We start from the raw sequence: 27510 nt of genomic DNA on the forward strand, positions 1-27510 counted from the left end.
GTGTGCTTGTGTGCGGTCTGGTCACTTTAATTGACTAACTGACATGGCTTTAATTGCTGATGCGGCACCTTCATGCCTTACCAGAGTGGCTCCGGGTGCCTTCTGAAGAGTAAAGATGGGTTTTCTTCTTGGCGGGACGAATTATGGTGAGATTTTCCTACATTTGCAGTCCTACAAGATCCGACAATCAACGGATCTATTTTGGCACTGCAACCATAAGTAACCCCCATGCTCCTTCGACCTGATATCCTTACAAGCAAAGGGCATTGGTAATTTTTCCTGCAGCATCCTCTTTGAAGAAGGAACATAACGAAGTAGTTTGACAACAAGGGGCCACCATGTGACATCTGTTCAGTGCATTCAGGTTTATTTTAACGTTAACAGAGCACATATCGGGCTTGGTGTTATTTTTCATAGGCAATTTCATGCCTCAATTACTGAGTGCATATATTGCAGGACATTTGAGAAATTATTGTTTAGACCAGTAACTTTATGTGAATAGCATGGATAACTAATACTACCAGTAAATTGTCCTATGTCTGCTAACGGAGAAACATTGCAGAGCATATAAAACAAAACAGTAAAACATTTTTTATTCTAGACACTTTCTATGATCACCATTTTGGCAGAGCAGTGAACTTGTAGAAAGTGTTGAAAGACTACATTATATATGTCTATGTTGTTTTATTCTAGATGTGGAACAGTGAGTGAGCAACACAATATACAGTCATCCTTGTTAGGTGACCTGTCTATTCCATACCCATACAGTTCCCTATCTTACATCAGACTAGAGTCCCAGACCTCTCCTTCCTCTGTCTTTTTAACCCCTTCACTGCGGCGGCTATACCGCCGCAGTGCTAAGGGGGCGGGGCGGCCGCGCGGCGGGCGCATGCTGGTGATGGAACCGCTCCGTCACCAGCCGCGGTTGCGCTGTGCTCATGACGGAGCGGTTCCGTCATGGCCCTGCCCGCTCAATGGAAAGCTCAGCGCAGGCGCGGAATCCGCGCCGCACAGGCGTGCCGAGCGGGCCGTAACGGAACCGCTTCGTCATCAGCAAAGCGCAACTGCAGCTGATGACGGAGTGGTTCCGTCACCAGCAGGGGAGGGGTTAAAGTGAAACCAATAGGGTGGGTTCATTGCTCTACAGCCACAAGGGAGTTGCACCTCCTTCTTAGGAGGCTATTAGAACTAGGGTTGGTGGCATGAACAGTCTTTGTAAAGGTCACGATCCCAGGAGAAATGTTGCCCTTTCTCTGCAGGTGAACGCCCAACTTGTGCGTTACTGCTTTGCTTTTTTAATTTATATTTTTTGTTTGTTCATGACCCATTTGCCAGGAGGCTATTGAATCATCAGCAGGTGTTTCTCTTTTTGCTGCGAATCAGATGTTCATGAGTGATGGCGAGGTCCAAGATGCCTCTAGAATGATGCAGGCAGCAGCTTGGGTTCCCCAAGCGAGACTTGACTCGTGCTTTCCTGGTAGAACATAAAGAATCATTTCTCATCAACGTTACCTACGAAGGTGGGGCGGCGGGTACCTGGAGTTTACCACAGATAGAAGTGACCAAGGGAACGGGAAAGGTGCCACTACAAGAGCCTATGGCCCAGTTAATGGTTTATGAAGATAGCCCTGTCACTTTTTCAATCTAGATAGTAGTATTATTAAACAACATAAATATTGTACACCATTTCACAGATATAAACAACCTTCAGGGCTGAAACTCAACAACATAAGTTATGTATCTAAAAATAGGCTTGTCTTGGTATTCTTAAAAATACAAATATTTAATAACCCTTTAGCCTAACAAAAATATTACGCTAAAGTGGCTGAATGCATGCACATACTCTGAACCCAAAAGTGACTTCTTGAGTTGAAATATCACTCTTTAGCAGAATTAAGAGCTATCTTAAAAAGGACTATTTGCAAACAAAACAAAGTGCAAGAAAAATCCTCTGGTGTAACAAAAAGAAAAAAAACATTAAGGCCCTGATTCAGATCTTGGCAGACGGGTTACTCCGTTACAACGGTGATGGATATATGCCCTCTGCAGAAATATGAATCCCATTATATCCTATGGGATTTATATTTCGGCAGACGGGATATCCATCACCATTAAGACAGAGTAACTTGTCTGCCAAGAACTAAATCGGCCCTAAATCACTAGGCCAAACTTGAAGGCAAGGGAAGGCCCTGATGCCAAGTCCTCGAGAGCCCCACCTTAACTTGAAATCTATAAGTTAAGTCCTTGGTCATTTCAAATATTAGTTCCAATGAGAAGACAATAAAAGTGTCGACAATAAAGATATTTCTAAGCCATGCATTTGGGGGCAAGGTCTATAGGTATGTATAGAATAAAGTCTGCCAAATACGTAGCTACCAGCTTCCACTTAAAGATCCAGGTGGCAAATATTAAAGAAAGCCTAGATAGGTGGGATGGTCCCGATTTCTTACATATACCAATGTCAATATCTATAGAGATTTTCTGTTTTGAGAGTAATTTGACAGTTGATTCAACACTAGCCTAACAATCATATCTTTTTATTTAGAAGACTTTAAATGGAAAGTCCAAGACAATGCAAAATATTTTTTTCAAAAATATCAAAATAGGATTTTGCCATTCAAATACCACGCTGCAAGATATATAAACCCGCAGAGACACTATTTATGCCTTCATTACTCTGATTTAACCAAATCCATTGCATGTTTCGGTTCTGTTCTTGACTCTGTTCCTCTGTTGTGTTTTGGTGTATGTGAGCTCTCCTTATGTAAATGATGTGGAGGAAGGACCACGATTCTTCTCAGTTTTGCTGCTTTAGAACCAGCTCCATCCTATTTGGACATGGTTATGAAGACCCTAGTTTCGCTTTCCTTCTACCTGCAGCTGATATTCTACCACTGCTTTGAACTGAATTGAATATTTGTAGAGTGCAACTTTCACTCCCTTAGAAGCTTCTTGGCGCTATGCGGGTGAGAGCAGTGTCTCGCGACACCAGGGGGGAAGAGAGGATGATGATATTATCGGATGAGTGTTTGGCACATTGCATCAGTGGATGAGAATGTCCAAGTTTTAAGATATGTCTTAAACAGGTGCTCAGAGTCGATATATCTCATTTGTTTAGGGAGTTGATTCCAAGCCTTTGTTCATAAAACAGCAAAGGATTTCCCACCTTTGGTCTTACATCTAATTGTGGGAGGTTTAGGAAGATTAGCGGAGGAGGATCTCAGGGCGCGGGAGAGGATACGGGGAGTTAATCTGGAAGCTTGGTATTTGGGACCTATTAATCTATATGCTCTGAAGGTCAGAAAGAATATTTTAAAAAAAATTCTCTTGTGTACAGGGAGCCAAAGGAGGGTATTGAGGGCAGCTGAGGCAGAGCTTTGGCTTCACCCCTGGGCAGTTATTTACAAAAGTTCAACTTGCAGGTGGTGTTTGCAGGACACCATTGACTTTGCAATCTCTGTGTTCTTTTGTATCTCTTCCAGAATATCATCTCAACATGGGTACCAAACAGATGCTGACTACCGACCATTGCAGGTCTCTCTTGTTATGTAAAGCACAGTTATACCCCAAACCTGCCAACAATCCTAACATATCTTTTTGCATTTGCCAGGTTCATCTATGAATGCAGAATATTAGGCTCTGCTTGAAAGGTAAAAATAATGAAATCCTCTAATGTGTAGCAGTCCTGTTCGACGGCTACATAAACTACTTCCAAACCTGTAAATAAAGTAAACAAATTGGGTGACGCATCATCTACCCCTCAGATATAGCCTCCATGTAAGCTTTCCACTATCTTAGCCTGATCAAAAGGGTTATGCCGCTGCTCCACTTCTTTCTCAAAATTGCCCTAATCCTCACTGTGGTCATGTCAGGATTACTGCAACCCCAATATACTGGTTTTCTGTGAATACCTCTCTCGAAATTGACTGGTCTGAAATGACACAACTACATCGCCCCAACCCTAAAATCGTTCCACTGTATGAGAGTGAAGGAAAAGTGTCCTTTAAAACAGCCTGCCTCATAGACAATGGTCTCCATGGCCGATTACAGAACAACACTGCAAAACTGTTTATCCCTTACCAACCAACCAGAAGTCTCATATCTGCAAATGATGACTACTATTGACATTACTGATCACATATAGGAGGTTTGACAGTCGGTTTCTCCACGTTATGCTTCCCTCCCTCCGGAATACTCCACATATTTACGTGGGACTAGAAACTAACTTTAAGGGGGGCGTGGCTTACGCCTCGACGGGAGATGGCGGACCCGGCGTGAGCTCGGTACTGACACGGAGCTTTATTTAACTTTTTGAGCCTCCAGTATTGGCTGTGGAACCTGCAAAATGTCGGAAACCACATCTCAAGATGTGTGGCGTTTAAGGATTGGTTCGATTGCAGCCTCTAAGCTGTTTTTCTACTACTTTGGACTGCGGTGTTTCTTGCTTTGTACGGGTCGCGGGCGGGCGCCATTTTGTGCCGCTGAGCCCGCGTTCACTTCAATCTCTTCAGCAATATCCCGGTATGTTCTCTTTATTTATAATTGCTGCGTTGCCCCACAAAGCTCTTTTCTTTATCATATAATGGCTTAAGTCGCAGTATCCAATATTCTATTTGACCAACTACGATGTGTGCTTGATCTTCTGAAGTGAGCGGCCGCCATTTTAGGGTATCACACCGGAGCCTTTTCTTTACTATGCTACTCAGCTTGAACTGTTCTTGACTTGCTACACTTCTGAAGTACCACATCCTTTATAAATGGCCCTTTGTTTGATGCAGGAGCTTTGCGTGGTTTGGTGAAACTTGCTGATTTTTACCTTTTTTGTGGAGACTTCTAGATCACCTCACTGCAAAAGATATTCGCTGTTTCCTCCACCTAATATCAGCGTCATACCACAAAATATATATATATTTTTTTCCTCTGCACGCTAGCCTTGTTTTATCGTTGGATTATTGATCATATATATGCCTCGCTATGGTCATTCAAATGGGTTGTGTCACCTAATACTCATGCGAGTTTCTGTGATATCTCAGACCTATTATATATATATATTTCTAATTTTTATTTTATTTTAATTTTTCTTTTTTTTCTACTCTTCTTCTCTGTAGTGCACTGCTCCTTTCTGTTGACTCGTGGAGGACTTTCCTCTATTTTGGCATCCCCTCCTTACTACAGTACGCTCTTTTTTTTGTGTGCATTTTTCAACATGGCGCATGATACTCATACTGCGAAAGCATCTGTTTCTGGGACAAAACAGAAGAGACTTAAAAATGATCCACCGTCTCCTATTCTTTCGTCCCAAAATCCAGTCCTAGTCTCTATTTTGGATGAAGTCCGTGGCCTCCAACCTTTTATGTCTGCGACCAATGAAAAACTAAGTCAAATTGAGGTCGTTATGGAAGGTAAAGTTTTGGACTTGGAACAACGTGTCAGTGATCTACAGGATATCTCTTCAAAAATTCCTTTATTGGAACAAGAAATTCATACTCAAACTTCACACTGAGGACCTTGAAAATCGTAATTGTAGAAACAACCTACGCCTTTATGGTCTTCCAGAAAATATCAAAGGATCAGATATGGTCTCATTTTTACAGAAATTCTTGCCTGATCTATTAGAGCTTCAATCTACACCGAATCCTCTGAACATACAAAGAGCTCATCGCTTAGGTCGCCTCAACCCAAATGCTACTAAAACACGAGGCATTATTATGCTCTTTCTCGAATTTACAGAGTTGATGCGTGTGCTGAAGGCTGCCAAGCTTAAACATCGTCTTATTTGGTCTGGGCATAATCTCTTTATTTCCCAAGATGTCTCAAACGCCACTAATGCACGTCGTAAAGAATTCTTGGCTCTCCGTCCTCAAATGAGACAGCTTCAATTCCAGTATGGAATCTTCCATCCTTGTCTCTGCAAGATTACCTATAATGGTCGCACCCGCGCCTTTGATGACCCGAAGAAACTTGGTCTAAATCTGCAAACTATTTCACCCTCTCGAAGGGATACTAATAATTGACTTTTTTTTCTTTTTCTAGGACTATCTCTTCGTTCCTTCATTGTACATCTGTTCCATGACCTTCTACTATGTTGTTTTCCTCTCACTCTATGAGGTTCTTTTTTTTTCTTTTTACCTTTCTACTAATTGCTGAGGTCCGTGTCCCTTTGGCGTCACTATGCTCCCGTTGCTCAGTTGTCTCCTTTCTTTACAGACCTGGTGAATTTCTAGGTCGGTGGCAGTGCCTGAGATTCGCTGGGGGGACCCTGTGTTAGTGTGAGCTGACCCTTCATCTACGAGCTCGCTATTTACATTTAAATGCTTGGCAGGCTACTCAGTGAGCGCAGGCATGATTTAGATGCTGGCGCCAAACACCTTTTTAAAAATTGTCACTTACCATGTTTGAGCCCTATTTTTTAATACTGGTATTTTTAACTGCATTTCTTGCACATTCTCGCTCCTTCTGCGGCCTTCCTCGCCCCGTTCTACCGCAGCTGACTGTGCTGTTTGAGTGGAGGGCGAGGCGCCATCTTGGGCTGTGTTGTTCCTAAGCCTGGCCGGAGTTAGCGGTCTAGCGCTTTTCGGGAGGCAGGGCATAAAAAGACAAGTAGAGTAGGGCTCACGGTGAATTTCTAGGTCGGTGGCAGCGCCTGAGATTCGCTGGGGGGACCCTGTGTTAGTGTGAGCTGACTCTTCATCTACAAGCTCGCTATTTACATTTAAACGCTTGGCAGGCTACTCAGTGAGCGCAGGCATGATTTAGATGCTGGCGCCAAACACCTTTTAAAAAATTGTCACTTACCATGTTTGAGCACTGATTTTTAATACTGGTATTTTTAAATGCATTTCTTGCACATTCACGCTCCTTCTGCGGCCTCCCTCGCCCCGTTCCACCGCAGCTGACTGTGCTGTTTGAGTGGAGGGCGAGGCGCCATCTTGGGCTGTGTTGTTCCTAAGCCTAGCCGGAGTTAGCGGTCTAGCGCTTTTCGGGAGGCAGGGCATAAAAAGCATATGTGTTTCCGGGAGCGCAGCGGGCGCGACGATGGCGCGCCGAAGGTGCGCCTAAGGTAAGCCCGTCTGCGCCCGTCCGCGCCCAGGGCCAGAAACGCTGCACGTATATGGTTTCACCATTTAGACCTTTCTATTGCATACAGTCGAGAGCTACTTTACTCTCTTAATAAATATCCGTGCGGCAGCTGTACGCCATGGGAGGTTTCATACTCCACAGATAGGGTATGCCCGAATTGTCAGTTCCAATTTAGTACATCTGCCCCACTCCCACCTCGCCGGTTAACGGAGATTCAGGTTCCAGAATTTGCGCTGCTCTTATTAATGCGCGTTCTTTAGTTAAGCACACGGAGGAAATTCGAGAGTTGATAATAGATAACTCGCTTGACCTCTTGTTTGTCACAGAGACATGGCTACACACCTTCTGTGCTCCAACGATTGAGCTAGCCATACCCAGGGGCTTTAAGATAGCAAGGTTAGATCGTAGTTCGGGCAAAGGGGGAGGACTAGCTATAATTTATAGGGATAAATGGTCCCTGATGAAGCAATGCTCAGGTGTCATTGAGGACGGGGAAGCGCTGGAATTTTCGATTGCTCTCTCTCCGCAGTTCACCTTGGGCGGGTTGTTGATCTACCGTCCCCCAGGTCCTCTGGGCTCCTTCATTAAATCTCTGGAGGAGGTAGTCGCCCAGGGAGCATTGAGGTTCCCCAAGTTCCTGCTCCTGGGAGATCTTAATATTCATATGGATGTTCCTACAGCCCAGGGGGTTAGGGATCTGAGCGAGCTTTGCGACCTGGCTCAGCTTAGGAAACAGGGCCTGGACACTACTCATATTGGAGGGCACTGCCTTGATCTTGTTTATGCCAATTTCAATATCAAGTCTGATGTCTCTCGCCCAGTTACGTGGTCGGACCATTTTTTGGTGGGCTTCTCCTGGGAGACGGACAGTGCCGGTGCCTTAGCTAAAGAGCATCAGGTCCCCTTTCCCCAAAAAATTAGTATTCCAGCCTTAGCAGTAGCCCTAACCCATTCTTTTCCGGCCAAGTCTGATAATCTAGAAGAAGCCGTTGAAAATTTCTCGACATGGATTAGCGCCTCGGTTAGCCTGCCACTACAGCTCAAAGGCACAAAGCGGCCAAGAGCCTCCCCTTCCTCTCCTTGGTATACGGAACACCTTAAAAACTTAAAAATTGGCTGCAAGGAGCGGGAAAAGATTTGGAGGCATGAGTACTGTCCAGTGGCTAAGGCGGAACTCCGAGCAGTGCAAAAAGATTACTATGCTGCAATTAAGAAGGCAAAGGGAGACCACTTTACACACAGGATTCGTAGGGCCAAAAACAACAGCAGAGAAATTTTCTCTATTGTCAAAAGTTGTATGTCTCCAGTAGCAGAAACTTTGTCAGCCCCTATATCTGAGGGCTGGTGTGAGAAATTGTCCAACTACTTTATAGAAAAAATAAAAAAAATTCAAGAGAGTCTTACTCCTTCTGACTCCGGCTCTTCCCTATCTGCTCTGGGGGCCGGAGACCAAGATGACTCTCCCCAACCGATGGTCTCCTTTAACTGTACAGAGGCAACAGACATGCTGTGCTCTTTTAAAAAAGCTGAAGAGAAGGACGTTTTGGCCATCCTAAAAGCTCTGAAGTCCGGGTCTCCAGTTGACCCCTGCCCTGCCAGAGTTTTGAGTGGTGTGGCTGAGGTTATTGCTCCTGTAGTTACTGACTTGGTTAATGAGTCTTTGCAAACAGGTGTGGTACCCTCTCAGTGGAAACAAGCAAAACTTCTCCCACTGATCAAAAAACTTTCAGCGGACCCCCTGATCATTTCTAACTATAGACCTATTTCCTTGCTTCCAGCTTTAGCCAAGGTCTGTGAAAAGGCTGCCTTTCGGCAGCTGGAGAAGTTTGTGGAATCATCAGGGGCTCTACATCCTACCCAGTCTGGGTTCCGTACCTCCTTTAGCACTGAGACCGCGCTCGTGGAGGTCACCGAGGCCATTAGAGATTGTCTGACGGGGTCGGCAGAGCGGCTCTAATTTTATTGGACCTCTCTGCCGCGTTTGACACGGTCCCCCATGTCCAGCTTCTCTCTAGGCTGGAGGATATCGGCATCACGGGTGCGGTTCTCAGCTGGGTTAAATCTTTTCTCACAGATAGGTTTCAACAAGTATGGCTGCCCCCCTACCACTCATCGAACAGCATGGTTGATACAGGAGTCCCACAAGGGTCGACACTGAGTCCCCTGCTTTTTAATGTTTATTTGACTCCCCTTGTTTACTTGGCTGAGAGCTTGGGTGCGAAAATAATGGCCTATGCCGACGACACCCAATTTCTCTTCACTTGGGACAAGAATAATCTTTGTACTGATGGAGTCCGGCAGTTCTTGTCCTCAGTGTTCGCCTGGCTTGCCCGGGCCTGCCTCAAGTGCAATGAGGACAAGTCAGAGATTCTTCTGTACGGTCACTTCCCGGTGGCTTTTAAGGAATCCATCTGGCCTAGTGGATTGCCTTGCTCCGTTGGGGACTGTGGGGTTGCAAGAAACTTGGGGATTTGGTTCGGAGCGGATTTATGCTTCCGGGAACAAATCACGCGACTGGCGGGTACTTGTTTTGGAACCCTAACCACTCTCCGGAAGTTTTTTCCTCTCCTTCCCCAAGAGGCAAAAGAACCAGTGGCCAGAGCACTTATACTCTCGCCTCTGGATTACGCCAACGCCCTTTACATCGGTGCGCCTGATTTTTTGCTTCGCAAATTACAGGTGGTCCAGAACGCGGCAGTAAGGCTGCTCTTTAACATCCCTAGGAGACTTAGCGTTCGTAAGCAGCTCTCACAGCTACATTGGCTACCAGTTGCTCTTGGAGTACGCTTTAAGATCTTGGTTCTGGCCTTCAAAGCCTTACATGGCCCATGTCCTTCCTACCTAAGGGACAGATTTGCTTTCTACCATCCGCCTCGTCAATTGCGATCTGCCTCCCTTAGATATCTGGTTATTCCCAGATTTAAGAGAGCTCGACTAGGGGACAATCCTTGACGATTAGAGCTGCTCAGCTGTGGAACAACCTTCCCGACGTCCTCAGGCATACGACTAACCTCACATATTTTAATAAAATCCGAAGAATCCGATTAAAAGACAAAAGGTATTGTTTCACTTATCCAAACTTAATTCTCAAATTGTTCTCCTTCAAGAAACGCATTGTACTGAAGCTGAATCTCTCAAGTTAAAAAGATAATGGGTTGGTCAGGTTGTTCACTCTTCTACGTCCAACATAAAAGGGGGTGTTGCCATATTGTTTCATAAATCCTTGTCTGTACAAATTTTATCCACTCAAAATGATGAAGAAGGGCGATGGGTAATGGCAAAGATTGTGGTACAGAACAAAACTTTAACCTTATTAAATATTTACGGCCCGGTTAAACCTGATCCTAAATTTTGGACTGATGTTAAAATTTTACTTTCCTCAGTCGACTGTCCCAATATTATTGTTGCTGGTGACTTTAATCAGTGGTTAGACCCTTTTTCTGATAGACTGTCAAAATGTAAATTTAACCGAGATAAAACGCACAAAGCCTTTCAATCTGCCATTGCCTCTCGACCAATGTATGAAGTTTGGAAGACGTGTAATCCTGATTTGCTTGAATACACTTTTTACTCCAATGTACATCACACTAGATCTAGAATTGATTATATTTTGGTTAGTAAATCCATGTTGCCGTCTATTCAAGCTTCTGCTATTGGTTCCATTTTTATTTCTGACCATGCTCCAGTTCATGCTACATTAGACCTTTCTTTTACTTCTTCTCAATTTAGTCGTTGGAAACTGAACAATTTTTTATTACCTGACTCTGTTTTTGTTAAAGAGGCTACCACTTTTATTAATGAATTTTTTACTTTTAATAACCCTATTGATACTTCGTTCCTAACAATTGGGATGCTTTCAAGGCCTCTTTTCGTGCATTCACCATTTCATATGTCTCAAACAAAAAGAAAGTCACCAGGAAGAAATATGAAGATCAACTGCACCAACTCAAAGACTTAGAACATATTTATTTTACATCTAGATCATCCTCTGCCCTTCATCAGTTGATTAAAGCTAAATTTGAACTCAATAAATTGGCAACAACTGAAGCATGTAATATAATACTTAAAATTAAATCTAAATACCATGGAGGCCAAAATAAAGCAGGTAGAATGTTAGCTAATTATCTGAAGATTAAATCGGAACGTAAAACAATTGGTCCTATCATGAATGAATTTTCTAATAAACTGGTTTCATCGGATGAAGATATTGCTGATGTTTTTCATAATTATTATCAATCTCTTTACTCTGATGACACACTTCCCTCAAATCAAAATTTAGACACTTTTTTTCCGGCCTCCCATCTCCACCTTCCTTACCCGATGAATTTGATGCTTTAGAGGAAGATATCTCTTCTCAAGAGATAATTAACGCTATAAAATCACTAAAAAAGTCAAAGGCTCAGGACCTGATGGTCTTACTGCTGAATTTTATACCACTTTTACTCCCATTTTTGTCCCAAAGCTCTTGGCACTTTTTAACTCTTTTATTGCTGCCGACAAGGCATCTGGATCCTTTATGGATGCATTGATCATTATAATTCCTAAACCTGACAAAGGCCACTCTTACTGCAAGAACTATCGTCCCATATCTTTAATAAATTATGATTGCAAAATTTCCGCTAAAATTCTTGCAACCCGTCTTGAAACTATAATTCCTCTATTAATTACAACTGATCTAGTCGGGTTTGTTAAGGGTAGATTCGCATCAGATAATGCAAGAATGTTTGCTAATATTATCTCCTATGCCAAAAAATATAAATCTCCCCTTGCCGCCTTATCTTTGGATGCTGAGAAGGCCTTTGACCGTATCAATTGGCAATTTATATTTGCAACTCTCCAATGGTTCGTTTTTGGACCTTCCTTTATTTCTTTCATTAAATTATTGTATTCATGTCCCAGAGCTAGCATTTTTGTTAACAATCACTTTTCCAAATTTTTCTCTTTGTCCAGAGGTACTAGACAGGGGTGTCCTCTCTCCCCTTTATTATTTATCCTTTGCCTTGAACCTTTCTTAGAACGTATCCGTGTTAACACACAGATTAAAGGCTTTCAGCATAACTCCATAGAAACTAAAATCTCTGCATACGCAGGCGACATATTAATTTATATGTCCAACCCCCCCCCTCCTTTTTTGGATAAAGTATGATTATATTCCAGCATTTCTGGTTATAAATTGAATCTTTCCAAAACAGAAGTTGTGCCTCTAAATCCCATTTGCTACCAGTTCATGTTTGACAATACTGAATTTGCTTGGTGTCCCTCCAAAATTAAATATCTTGGAATTTGGTTTTCCTCTTCTTTATCTGCTACAATTAAGCTCACGTTTCATGCATTACTCTCCAAACTTCAATCACTTTTGCTTTCTTGGTCACCTTTATTTTTATCATGGTGGGGCAGATTAGATACCATCAAAATGATGATTGCACCGCATGTTTTATACACATTATATATGCTACCTATTAAAATTCCCCTCTCCTATTTTTCCCAAATCAACTCTACTTGTACAAAATCCTTATAGAACAAGAAACATCCACGTATTGCTCTTACCAAGCTCATACGCCCTAAGGAAGAAGGTGGTGTACGCTTTCCAAACTTTAAATTGTATCACTCTGCTTTTTTACTCAAACAATCCTTTGCATTAGCCTATGACTTTGGTGACACTCCTACTCCCGCATGGATTATTTTTGAACGCTCCCTCCTTAAAAAAATTTCCTTTCAGGATGTCATTTTTATGTCCAACAGCACTTTTATATCCAATAACCCTATCTTAAAATACTCCCGAAACCTGTTATACAATACCTTTTCTACTGGATTCACACCGCTCCAATGCTTCCTATATTCCACCTAATGGTATAATACATTTCTTAAATATAAGGGTAAATCTTTCTATTTCAAATACTGGAAAGAAAAGGGTATCCTTTATGTACATCAATTGGTACACCTCGATTCTGTTCTTCCTTTTCATACCTTACAAGTTCATAATCAACTACCTGATTCCTGCCTAGCTGAATATACCACTATTTCCAATGCTCTACAATCTCACTTAGCAACTCTTGTCATACCAGATGATACACCCTCTCTTACCCCTTACTCTCCTTAATTTTCTTTATTTTCCACGCATAGACCTAAAGCCGCTCTTGTATATAAGTTGCTGTTGTCATATGTTGTTGAAAGACCCAAATTCCACTTTGAAACTGCTTGGGAAATTGATTTATCCCTCTCTCTCCCTATTACGACTTGGGATAAATTGTGGTCTAAATTGTTTAAAGTTTCTGCTGCTGCTCGTATAACCCAATCCTTGTATTTTATTTATAATAGAGCCATTATTACTCCTGTTTGTATTTCTAGATTTTCCCCATCTTCATCTCCGATGTGTTGGTCCTGCTCTACTGTTATGGGTACATTGATACATCAACTTAATGAATGTTCTAATGTTTTCTCGTTTTGGAAATCTGTTTGGAATATTTTCATGACAATTTTTAAATGTGATCTTCCATTATCATTACAAAATGTTTTTTTAGGCTCTTCTTCTTTCGATATTGCTGTTGCATCCCCTTTTTCCCTGTTAATTGACCTTTTTATTGCTCTTGCTTTTAAAGTTATCTTATCATCTTGGAAGGATAGCTCTAAAATATCCTTAGTAACTTGGTGGAATTATGTTTGCGATGAACATAGGATTTCTACTGTTTCCTCTACTTCCCTTTCTCAAAAAATTAAATCTGATCTTTTATTGTGACCTTTTATTACGTATCTCTCTACTCCTACTCCTATTTCCTAGTTTCTTCCTTTTTCTTTTTTTTTTCTTCTTATCTTTCCTTTCTTTATACTACTTCCGTTTGCGATTTTTTGAGCATCCCTTCCCTTTCTCCTTCCTTTCTCTTTCTTCTTTTTTCTTCTTTCCTCTCTTCTTTGTTTCTTTTTCCCTTTCTTTATCCTTTCTCTGTTAGATTCATATCATATTATTGTGTTATTTGCTTACTTATACTTGGTGAACTACTCTATGTCTATTTTATATTTTACACTTACTCCTTGCATATGTCTTGATTTGTATTATTTCATGTAAAAATTCAATAAAAATCTTTTAAACAAAAAAAATAAACTAACTTCAAATTTTGAAGCTTATTAAAGACTCATCTCTTACCTCTGGCATTTGGATAATCATATTCTCTCTATGACAGCCCTCTCCAGCTTGATCAAAAGCTGTCAGTTAGATGCTTAAGGCAGGATTTTGACTCTTCACCCAGGCTCTCAGGACTCTTGCTCTTTTTAAAACATTTTTAAATCTTGTTGAGGTTTTCTCCAGTAGTTTTTATCCTACATACTGTCCAGGGCTGCTGAATGATACACCAGTTCCCTACACTGGTTTTTGCAACCATATTATAATGCAATTCGACATTCTTCCCTTTATGAACCTATACTTAAAGTGCCAATAGCAAGACTTTACAAAAAAATCACAGAAAAGGTTATCTGAGGGTCACAACAATCTCCACCACTCCGAATCACTGAGGATGTAGTTGATATCCAGATTAAAAATACAGCAGCAAGAAGTATGATAGTGGACATAGGGCCCAAGTAAAAAGGTCTATTAAACTGTTTTTATACACTACGGGATTCAACAAATTATGAAATAGATCTTGTGAGGTCCCAGAGATGGGGGAGGGCATTCTTTTAATTTAGACACAAAATCCTAGTTGGCAATCCCATTTCATATGAGGAGAGAACTCTTCTTATTTCTTTTCAACATATGTTTATTGGCATTTATGACAAACAATACCCTGGAGTCATGACATGTCAGAATGTTAGCATCACCACAATCTGGGTGACCCAACAAGAATACAAACAATGGTCCTATAAACTCAAGCAGCAGAGTCAGCCTTGTAACAGGAGTGGGGTATAGTCCAGTGGTCTAGTACAGTCATGCCTCCCCATTCTTCTTATTTAGTGTGGCACCCAATATGCAACCCAGAACTCAGAATATGCGAGGCCACAAGAGTGTACCTGTTCATTCCAAGCCTTATTGTCATGTAGACTAGAATTTAGGGACAAGGGAAAGGGGAATCGAAAGTAGCCAATGTATGAAAACGAAGAAAAAAGGTAACCAAAATGTCTCAGGCATCGCACAAGTTAGTAAATAAAGAGGAAACTAGATCATCAGAGAGGGAGAGGTAGGATAGCCACATGGAGGCCAATGGGTGAATCTGGGTGATAGGAACAGTAAGCAGGAATTCAAGGGGGAGATTGTGGGGAGGGGCGTAAGTCAAGTAGGACTACAACAAATGGAGGTAACAGCATAACACAAGGGTACAGCAGATGGCCACATCTAGTGCGTACTCCCCTCCTCATTGGTGTCTTCCATGTCCCTCTCAGCGGGCACAGTCTGTCCGTCGATATTAGGATATAACTCTTTAAGTAGGTGTAACACCAGGCTTTACCAAGCATCTTCATAGAATTAACATTAAAATTCATCTGATTACTTAAAAATACTCACCCCTTTCCTAACTAAGTAATAGGCGATATCCGTGGCCAGCATGTCCGGACTGAGAGCTTTCTCCATGGACTCTTTGTTTATCTACACAAACAATGGTACTGGTTAGAAATCTGTTACTCATTAAATGTAATACACACATGAACATTCAAAATGTATTTTTGTTCTTCTCTAACCAGTAGTGTTGAAATTACTCCAGTTGCCACCTGAAGCACAGCGCAGATGGTATCAAAAACATCAAACATGGCCTCTTTATCTTCCTGTGTGAAACAAATAGACAAAAATTAATTTATACAGAATTGTGCTCTGGGACACTAGATACATTCACCCAGAGGCCATTGTGACTGAATGGATACATAAATGGAAGTAAGACCACTCATGGTCTGTTCTACACTAGCACTTCCTGCATCTTCATCATGGGTAATGTGCCCACTTCACTGCATGCACCTCCCAAGGAACGCCACCACGCTGGCGATCAATTCAGGGTTGGCATGTACTCAAGGGGGCTTACTTGCAACTGGTGGCACTAGTCTGTTGGGATCACAAGGTCGAGAGGCCACTGTGGGTGGAGGATGGGCCAGGAGTGTCCTTATAAGCCGGCGATTCCTTCCGCAGCACAGGACACTTACCTACAGCCTGTGACGCCAACCTGTGAGGACCACAAGGTCCAAAGACGGCTATGGTGGAGGAGAGGCCATTAGACTCCTCATAAGCCAATGATTCTTTCCACAGCAGTGCCCGGGCAAAGCCTGTACCAAGATGGGCCTGTTAGGGGCTGGGCCATCCCCCTTGGCTCTACAAGGGGGGCGACCTTAAAAGCTGTTTTAAGGTTCCATATATCTAACCCTGAGGCATCACCACCTAATGAAGGGTAAGAGGAAACTAAATAAGGGCAGAGGGAGAAAGACTGTTACTGCATCGATTACACATTTTCTGATGAGCACTGTGGGGGCAATACATCCAGAAGAAGAAGAGAGACTGGGGGCCATGCAAACCTCTGTACAAAAAACAATTATTGTCCACTTTTCTTTGGGGGGATTAGTGGATGCAGCCAGTAGTGTAACTGAAGAGTCTAGGCAGCAGACGGACTCTGAAAGGGATTTGGTCAAGGAGCAATAGTAAATTCCTGCATATATATTCTGATGCATTAACTATCAGCCCAGATAAAATCCTACCCCTGTCAGCTCCACTCTGCCAGCAAAGAAAAAGAAAAAAGAGCCCACATAACCACCTCAACTGCTAAATAAAGCTGCGAAAGCACCAGTTTTGTTCAAATTCCATATGTTTATTAACACAGAACCTGCTCCTCATAATTTCAATCTGGGCCAAGAGTTTGCCGCCCTCAAATCTCAATTATTGGACAGGATGGATAGTCTGGAATGAAATGTCAAAGGTTTGAGCGACCCTATGTTAAACAGGCTGAGCAGCTTAGATTCAACTATGACGAATTTCTTGGAACAATCTAACTTGGGAGAACTTTCCAGTCAACAAAATGTCTAAAAAAATGGAAAGGGATCCATAAATCCAGTAAAACAACAGTAAACTATCTGTTGGGGGGGGGGGGCAGGATTTGGTGGGACTCAATCTAATACAGCCTCAAATACCCTATCTGCTTCAGGTGTAGGCAATTTTTGGTGCAAGATACAAACCCCTAGGCAGAAAGCAATTTCAAGCCAGGGAAAAAAGAGGGGGCGTATTTTGGAAACCAGGTAGTGTTTCAGCTACGTTCAGCCGCAATACCATATGTGGTTTTGTTGAAAAACATAGGCTCGCTGGACCCAAATCAGAGAGAAAGTAACCCATTGGAATAATTCACGGCTGGGCCCAAATCAACATCTAAATAACACCATCATTATGCGGAGAATGATCTCTGGGCTGGGCTACAACATGAAGATGGAGGATGAAGACAGTGTGGTGGTAATAAACTTCAGAGATCCTGCGGAAAGCAGGTTCCTCCTTCATAGGGCATACTCTCTGCAGGAATATGTTAGTAAAATCAAAGCATTCCCCCTTGGATACTTTTATAGCCCAAAGGACTAATTCGGGAGGAAATCAGTGACTGTCTGTGGTGGTACGGGTGGACATCGAAAAATCAGATATGACTACTTAACTCATTTGCACCACTAGCATAGTTAGAAGATATATATTAACAATCAACTAGTGATGCAGTAGAATCTGGGAGTGATAGGCCATAAGTGTCAGAGACCCATCCTTAAACTGTGGTCAGCATTAGTTCCTGCCACAGTACCCTAGGTAGCTTGCCCCTGATGAAAAATCCCAACGAAGATAGATACACCTAGGCAGGAAGTCACATAGTTGATAATGTAGAAAATAAGAGGATGATTTATTGTAAAGTAATAATCTAGGTCACAGGTAGATAAGATGGTAATTGCATAGCCCCACTAGGAGCAGCATTCTCAGTGCTCAGCCCACTCACACCAACTGCTTGTTCCCCACCAGGCACTCATCAACATTCTATGATATCACACTAACACTGGCTGAGCAGCAGGGAACTGATTACCAAGGAGAGGATGCATGGCAACAAATCAAGATACCACAGGTGGCTTGTGGTTTTTGTGTCCATTTACTTACATCAAAAGGTTTTATGGTCAAATTTGGACTCAACGCTGTATCAGTTGTTGTATATTGATTTTGGGTATGGAACTGACGGGAGGACTAATGATGGCATGCACTTTCACCACAATACTTTGGATGTACTCCTAATACTCTATTGCTAAAACACAATCTAGCATACGTGGTGTAAATCCCCTCTTAAAATTGAAGGCTTAGAATTTTCGAAGAACAAGGAGGCTACAAGAAAATGGGTGAATATTGATCAATCAATTATTTTGGCCACATTTTGTAACAGAAACCCTTGACCCTTGAATGAGATGCCTTGAGGATGATTCTAGCCCTGCAAAAAGTATCACTTCTTTTGAATACGAAACGAGTTAGTTAGGCCCACCCTATGTTTTGCGCCCTTAACAGATCAGGATATTTCACATAAGTGGTGTGACCATTTTTGAACACCAGCACATCATAGTCTCTCAGCAACCTCAAAAAGAGAGACACTTACACTATTCGTAGCACAGTCTTGCATGAAACCTACCCCGTTCATGAGAAAGTAGTATATGAATGAATGAATGAATGAATAAATGAATGAATGAAATTAAATTTCTAAAGCGCGTAGCTACCCTGAGGCTTCCTAGCGCTTATGGACCGGACAAACAGATAAGCACGTTATGTTAATGCGTAGTACTGAAAAGATGATTTTTAAGATGTTTACAGAAGGCCAGTAAGTGTTGTTCCCCTCAATGGGTAGGGGGGAGAGAGTTCCAAAGATTTGATGCATTCAGGGAGAAAGAACAACTACCCCATCTAGATCTTCGTACTTTCCTTGGGGTAGCAAGTAAAGCGGAGCTGGACCGAAGATTCCTAGGGGGTTGGTATGGGGTGGCCAGGGACTGGATGTTGGCTGGGCCTGATTTCCAAATGGCTCTGTGAGCCAGGCACATGGCCTTGAACTGTATCCTCGCCCGGATTGGGAGCCAATGAAGGTTCCGCAATGCCGGTTTTGCTGATTATCTCCGAGGAATCTGAAGAAGTTGGCGGGACGCACAAATCTGGATGACTTGTAGTTTCAGAATTGTGGACTGAGGGGCGCCCAGACAGAGTGCATTCCCATCGTCCAGGCGGGACAGTATGAGGGCTTGCACCATAATCCTTCTCGCCTGGAAAGGGAGAAGGGGAAGGAAGAGGAATCCTGGAAGGCTTTGCTGATAGCGAGTTAAACTTTAGATCAGGATAGTTTTTGGAAGGTGATAAATGCCCTCTTTTTTTGCAGAAGATCATACTTCCTAGGTAGAGAAACTGACCCACATGAAACCTGGATTAACCATTTTAAGGCTATTTACTCCTCAAGCTTGCTGAATTATGAGGTGAGCAGCTCCATCGGGAACATGTAGATGCCTAAAATTAGTCCCATTGAGATTTCTGAGTTGGAAACTCTGCAATACAGAAAGAGGCCCTAATGGGAATACCGATGGATATAGTTAAGGGAAATATTCCTTTATAGACCCCATTACTTACAAATTCATTTGGGACGGCAATCATGTATGGCTTGCCTAGCTCATAGTCAAGGGTGATTATAGTACCTATATTTAAGAATGGAGCCCTGAACGATCCAACCTATTACTATCCAATTTCCCTCCTGTAGTCTTTGGTAAACATTTTGGAGAAAGTTCTGATGGATAGACAAGAGGCTTGGGTGGAGGAGAGAGGAATACTGTTAGATGCTCAGTATGGGTGCAAACATGAGGTTGGTATGGTACAGAAAGCCTTCAATCTCAGCTGGATAAGTAAAAATGCCTATGCGAAAAAAGTCTCCCATCTACCTGCCATTTATAGACCTCAGCTCTGCATTTTATAATGTCGACAGATCTAGGTTGTGGGTATTGATGCCAGAGATGGGACTAGAGGAGCCGCTGGTCAATTTATTGAGGTAAATGCATTGGCATGTGTCAGGTATGGTCAAAATGTGGAACTCACTGATCCATTTTGTATAAACCGGGGTGTGCACCAAGAGTGTGTTTTGGTGCCTTTCTGTTTTCACTCCACATACATCGGCTAGAAGTCTTTCTTTTGCAGCAAGGTGGTAACTTCCCTCAAGTCAGTAGAAGAACAATTCCCATACTGCTATATGCAGATGACGCTGTCCTGCTGGCTCGGACTGCAAATTGGCTACAGAAATTATTTGACTCTTAATTTGTTCATAAATAATTTTGGTTTATCAACCAGTTTGTCCAAATCCTACATCATGAGATGTGGGCCTCAAACTCCAAACTTAGGTACCCCTATACTGTGGGTTCTAAGCTGAGTTCAGTTACCACTTGTAATTACTTGAGATCATACTGGATAAACTTTTAGATTGGGATAAAGTACTCAAAGTTAGAAACAAACAGTTCCTTAGAGCCCTTGAAACGTTTTTTAGATTGGCAGCCAATCTTGAGTAAAAAACCTTGCCCCAGATGGTGAAATGATGTAGGTCCAAATGTGTCTCAGCGGTGTCCTATGGAGCAGTGGCCTGGGGTTGTTTCAACTCTTGTTTAATTCAGAGTACATAAACCCCTTCCTAAGGAGATTGTTGGCAGTGCCACAGTCATGCTCTGTAGCTGGTAGCACCAACTCTTATGGACTGCACTGTGGGTGAAACCAGAGGCAGGCCTAACAAGAGCCATTGTGAAGAACTGTAACCTGCAATTCTGTGGCTCGGCTGTTTAAAGTACTGCTTTAATAACATGGGGTGGGAGCATTTTCCAAAAGACTAGACCTATTAAATAAATCATTTATAGATATCATAAAAAGATTGTTTGGGGATCACATGGCGTAGTCGTGATGCATGACAGAGTCCAATAAGCCAGTGTTTATGTCACTTGCTATTTCATCCTCATCTGTAATTGAATGTTACTTTTAGTATGTGATGATCTCCCAATCAAGGTACTGTACGATTTGCTTTAGGCTAAACCTTGTCCATTATTTGGTATCTGACCTGTTGGGTGGCCGAAGGTATAAAGAGCCAAAGAAATGTCTCTGCAACAATGTTATGACCCAAAGCACATCACACTGCACTTTAGTTTGTAGATTGTATACAGGCCAGAGAAAAAGATACTTACTACCATATCTCCTTACAGCAAATTTGAGACAGTGCCGCCGGCAATGCTTTCCTCACCAATTATTGCACCATCGATTGTATCATTTATTCAGGCTGCTATTAAGATATGGGAAACAGTGTAAAGTCTGTACTACTGTTTTATGTATTAATTAGTAAGATTTATCTTTCATAGATTAGTTTTAACATTTTAGTTAAATATCTGGTTTTAATTTTTTTGTGATATGAATACTGTACCATGCATATTCTTTTATGGTTGTGATTGACCGAATAAAGATATATTAGATTTGATTTGAAGTACTGCTTCCACATCACTCCTCTACAGCTCAGCACCATAGCTGCTACTCACCCTCTCTGAAGAGTGCTCAAGCACTGGCTACCAATACGGCCACGCAAAGAGGTACGACTGCACAGCAGTCAGAAATCCGCACTGGTGTGCTGGCTGCAGCTAGACGGGAGAGGATCACAAAAGGTGAAAGCCAGCTCCGATCGAAAAGCAGAGAAGCTGCAGCACCACTTAGTAGCGGTCTCCTATCACTACACCCTGCAATGCAGTCGTCTATGACCAAAAGAAGAGTGCGCACAAGCACACTAAGCTTCTGCTAGTGTGAAATCACCAGGAACCCCCAAGCCAGCTCTCACAGTATGGAAGTAATGAATTTGGTGGATGTATGACGTTACAACGCATACTTTTACAACGACTACCATTACCACGCAATTTTTACAACGCAGGATCCATTACAACGAAATACCATTACAACGCATGTATTTACAACGCAGATACCTTAACAACGCATACAATTACAACGTAAGTATTGGTAAGTTTATAATATTTTTTTAATGTAAATTAATTAAAAATGTATATAATTTATTTTAATTTAATTAATTTTTTTAAATTAATTTATTTTAATTTAATTTAATTTATTTAATTTATTTTAATGTAATTTAAATTTAATTGTACTTAATTTTTACCCTGTACCACTTTTCCCAAAAACCCAAAACTGACCCTAAACCCTAAAACTACCCCTTTACCCAAAAACCCAAAACTGACCCTAAACCCTAAAAATACCCCTTTACCCAAAAACCCAAAACTGACCCTTAACCCTAAAAATACCCCTTTACCCAAAAACCCAAAACTGACCCTAAACCCTAAAAATACCCCTTTACCCAAAAACCCAAAACTGACCCTTAACCCTAAAAATACCCCTTTACCCAAAAACCCAAAACTGACCCTTAACCCTAAAAATACCCCTTTGCCCAACAACCCAAAACTGACCCTGAACCCTAAAAATACCCCTTTACCCAAAAACCCAAAACTGACCCTGAACCCTAAAAATACCCTTTTACCCAAAAACTAAAAACTGACCCTGAACCCTAAAAATACCCCTTTACCCAAAAACTAAAAACTGACCCTGAACCCTAAAAATACCCTTTTACCCAAAAACTAAAAACTGACCCTGAACCCTAAAAATACCCCTTTACCCAAAAACTAAAAACTGACCCTGAACCCTAAAAATACCCCTCTACCCAAAAACTAAAAACTGACCCTGAACCCTAAAAATACCCCTTTACACAAAAACTAAAAACTGACCCTGAACCCTAAAAATACCCCTTTACCCAAAAACCCAAAACTGACCCTAAACCCTAAAAATACCCCTTTACCCAAAAACCCAAAACTGACCCTGAACCCTAAAAATACCCCTTTACCCAAAAACCCAAAACTGACCCTGAACCCTAAAAATACCCCTTTACCCAAAAACCCAAAACTGACCCTGAACCCTAAAAATACCCCTTTACCCAAAAACCCCAAACTGACCCTAAACCCTAAAAATACCCCTTTACCCAAAAACCCAAAACTGACCCTGAACCCTAAAAATACCCCTTTACCCAAAAACCCAAAACTGACCCTAAACCCTAAAAATACCCCTTTACCCAAAAACCCAAACTTATAATATTTTTAATAAAATTATATACTTACCAATACTTACGTTGTAATGGTATGCGTTGTAAAGGTACCTGCGTTGTAAATACATGCGTTGTAATGGTATTTCGTTGTAATGGATCCTGCGTTGTAAAAAATGCGTGGTAATGGTAGGTCGTTGTAAAAGTTGCGTGGTAATGGTTGTATACCGAATTTGGTGCTTAGTGCCCGGTGGCTGACTAGGAACAAGGGAAAATTTGCTGTGAGAAATCGGCATGGCCTGCACTAATAGTTATCCCGTGAACGATGTCTGGGCCCAAAGAATTCAGGGGGACAGCTCATTGGTACGATGCTGGTTAATCCTCCACGAACCGGGGATGAAGCTGGAGCACATGATGGTATAGCTCGCTCTCATTAGCTCTTGAATAGTGGAGCAGAGCAGAAGGGAGCAGAACTGTCAAGACTGACCCTAAAAACAAGATCTGCCCACTCCACAGCACGCAGAGAAGGTTGTCGATCCAGCAGAGTGTAAATGACCACCTCGAACTGTTGCAGTACCATTTGCCTCTTCAGACCAGTGCAGCAACTGTGGCCTAGCACTACCCCCGGCCACTTAATGTCCAGTCCGAGGCAAGATCTGCTTCAAATTTGACAGACTGAACCACTTTGCAACTAGGCTTCAAGGAGGAGGAAGAGAGCGGAGACACAATCAATGGACAGGCAAACTCCAACCAGTGCATACCATCACAAACAACGCTAACCGATAGACAAAGAGAGACCCCCAACTCCTTTCTAGGGAGGTGGTCAGAAGAAAAATAAATCTTCTTTAGACCATATGCCAGAAAGGGGACAACCGATGTGTGAAGTGATGGAGACAGCAGTCACGACCCTGATAAATACTGGGCCATTGGTGAATGTGATGGGTTGTAGCCAATTTCAGGCTGAATTCACACTCCACATTAAGTCCTCCCCACATTAGAATCTATAATTACAGTGTGTAAGAACCGTGGCACCTGGCTAGGACATATGAGAGAAATGTGTGCCATAGGGAGCACATTGTCAAAAGCAAATTTTGAAGGGACCACATTAATCAGCTGTCACACCGCTGAGGAATTAGGGGTGGTCTTATTTGTGAGGCAGAAACAAGACTGTCAAGCAAAAACATCATCAAGGAGTTTGAACACATTACATGTTCTAGGTTGCTTCAACGACTACACAGTCAACTTACACATTGACAAAGCAGTAACACTAATCGCCCTGAGACACATTAGGGTTCTCTACTACCTGTAGCTGCAGGCTGAAAAGAACTGGAGGGACAGGAAGCAATGGATGTCATTGAAGAGGGGTCTGCACAGTAAGCGAAAGGGACAAACTTCCAAAGTGGAAAGAGATGTAGTTAGCTATCTAGCCACTGTGTGGGTTACGTTCCCATGGCCCATATTCCCAGAAGACAGAATAAATAAATGGAAGTTGGACCATTTGAAACCAATCCCTCACTAGTACTCCATATGTGTGCATCGGGTTTACTGCCCCCGCTACCTTGTGCGCACTTCCCAAGAACTGCCACCACTCCCTCTACAAGTTGAATTCTGATACCACACTATTTTGCGACCACTACTTTCTCTTTAACATTCCTTTGTTCTGCATCTTTACTGATTTTAGCAGGCATTTGATAAATAGCTGCACAGTATAGCAATCTCTACCAAATAAATGGTTTCTGATCCATATAAGATGGATGAACGTTTCCAAACAGAAAAATACCGCTAAAAGCTCAATTTGCAACCACATGGACAAAAAGTTTAAAAGTCTTGTTGCCAAATAGTACCAAAAGACATCTTGAACAAGCTAGTCCTTTTTGTGCGTGGAGCAAGACTTTTTTTGTCTTACAACAGCAACATTGTACATGGAATTCAGTATATATGCAGCTTTTTACTCTCAATGTAGAAACTACACTGTAACTGTGGCTTGGTTGGTATTAAATTGACAAGTGCATAATACTGAAATAAAACATGCACAAAGTGCTAGAAGTTATAGATCCAATTGCTGTATAGTCCTAATCACAAAGGAATCCCCCTTCACAACATGTATTCCTGCTGCAACAGGGCAAATCAAAGCACTGCTGCAAGGAATTTTACCATTGCATTAAGTGAAATCTGATTAATTCTCTTCCCCCGCTTTGCCCTTTCTATTTCTGTGTACGCTTCTCTGGTTAGACAGCAACCTCCGAAAGTAGGAAAAATGGAGGGATCTGGAGATAGGAGCAAGACAGAGAAGGAAAGAGAGTAGTGTAGCAAAAAGTGAAGTAGAGGGAGAAGGGAGGTAGAGAAAAAGATGATGGTGAGAGATAGAGGAGGCATGGAGAGACATAAGGAGAAGAAAGGCAAGTGGCATAGCCAGAAAGAAAGATATAGACAAGTAGATAAATAGATATGGGCTTGATTTTGGAGGGAGTAAAAAAGTTAATAGAGATATGGAAAATGAAATGTGGAGAAAGGGGGAGGGTTGATTTTCACTGAGGTAGAGGAAGAGGTAAGCCTAAAAAATACGAGTTAGAGAGAGGTAGGGGCAGAGAGAGAGAGAGAGAGAGAGAAAGAGAAAGGAATAGGCAGGTTGATAAGTCAAGTAGTGATAGAAAGTAAGAAAATATGAAAAGTGACGTATGGAAAGACAGGTCAGGTAAAGAAAGTAGTGAAAGCAGAAAGAAAGGCAGAAAGAGTTGTCATGGCTAGAGAGATTATGTCTGTGGAGAGAGCAGGGGGACGTAGAGGGACAGATGTGAGAGGGAGAAAGAGGTGCGGCTGATGCAGTGCTGGAGAGGGAATCTGAGAGAATTGTGATGTACAGGGAGCACTATAGGCAGACAAGTGAGGTAGAGAGACACAACTATATAAAGACATAGGTGAGGTGGACAGGGTGAGTTCCATTAGAGAAGGAAGTCCAGAGAGATGTAGAGAATGTAATAATGGAGAATAATAAGTGGTCGTAATGAATAATAAGGGTTGGAGGAGCAAGGGAGTTAGTGGGAAATGGGTGCTAGGTAATGAGAAAGAGAGGGCGGTTGATACAGAGTTAAGATAGCAAAACAATGGTGAGGTAAATTGAGTGGTTAGGTAGTGGGAGAGGTCCAGGACTGGGTAAAGAGTGGTTGGCCCCTGTAAATCAATCCAATTAAACTAAATAGATAGCCTAAATCTATACATCTTTTTCACTCTTGCTCTTCTCCTCTTATAAAGTTTGAAATCCTACGTTTTGAAAAAGGTCACTAGCAAAACGTGGTAAGAGCTAGTTGGGAGAGACTATACCTCTGTAAACTAGTCACCTCCTCCATACGTACAACACTGGGAGCAAAATCCTAATGAATACATTGTTCTTACTTATTCAACACAAATAGAGTATCTCCGTACCTGTAAATCTTTATTGTAGGTGCTTGGAAGGCCCTTCAAAGTCATAAGAAATCCTGAGCACTAAACATAAACAAACAAAGAAAGCATTCAGCAGAGTAAAGAAACTGTAAACCTCTTCGTACACTACATCTTTGCAAGCAGACAGTATTAAAAGCCAAATTAACAGAAACCTTCTGAGCAGACAGTAGATCACTAGATGATTAAAGGTACAGCTCCAAAAAATAGGACTAATTTAAGAATTAAGAACATTAAAAATAATAATGGATGGCTTCCATGACAAGCCATTGGATACAAGAGAACAATAATGCCATGCAACTGTATTTTTTCATTTCAGTGGTCAATGTATCTCGTCAGAGAGAAACACAAGATTGGGAGTGAGGAGTCGTAGGACTGGTTGTCACCGTGATTAACGTTTAAACCTAACAAGACATTAAATCGCCACACCTAACTTTTGCTACACATATAGGTCCCCTCCTTTTCCATTCATACCTAACATCAAATTTTACCAAGTACCATTGAGAAAGGGTGAATTATTACTATGATATACTGAATATGTGATTTAGGGTCATTATTAATAACAACAGATTGTCTATTTTGCCCAACATAGTTTTTTACTTGAACAAAACCCAATAAAACAAGATCCAACAGGGGTGACCACCGAGCGCTCCCAAGTATACCCTACCAGGAACAGTTTCTATGCCACCATGCTCATTTATCAGGCGGTGTGGCCAGAACATTAACCATTGATGACGTCACTTCTATGCGAGTCCTGCTTCCAGCATAGACCCAGCCATCTCGTTGACCATGATGAACTTCATGGTATCGAGGGTTAGTATAAATGAGTGATTGACCTTGATAGAGGACATTCAGCTTTGCCAGGTACAGCATGGCACAGTCTCAGCCCAGTGCTGGAGCTTCTTCTTCACTAGGTGTCGGCCCTCCTCGTCTCTTG

General features: G+C 42.0%; 1 protein-coding gene across 1 annotated transcript in view; it reads right to left on the reverse strand.

The window, feature by feature from the left end:
* Window positions 1-27510, reverse strand: part of ASL (argininosuccinate lyase) — a 193822-nt gene that overhangs the window by 17603 nt on the left and 148709 nt on the right. Inside the window, exons 13-15 of the mRNA XM_078679465.1 lie at window positions 26559-26618; window positions 15742-15825; window positions 15569-15649 (exon numbers count right to left, since the gene is read on the reverse strand). Of these exons, the coding sequence (XP_078535591.1) occupies window positions 15569-15649; window positions 15742-15825; window positions 26559-26618 (225 nt within the window). The remainder of the gene's footprint in view (window positions 1-15568; window positions 15650-15741; window positions 15826-26558; window positions 26619-27510) is intronic.

This window comes from Lissotriton helveticus, chromosome 3_1 (genome assembly GCF_964261635.1).
Source record: "Lissotriton helveticus chromosome 3_1, aLisHel1.1, whole genome shotgun sequence".
NCBI classification, from domain to species: domain Eukaryota; kingdom Metazoa; phylum Chordata; class Amphibia; order Caudata; family Salamandridae; genus Lissotriton; species Lissotriton helveticus.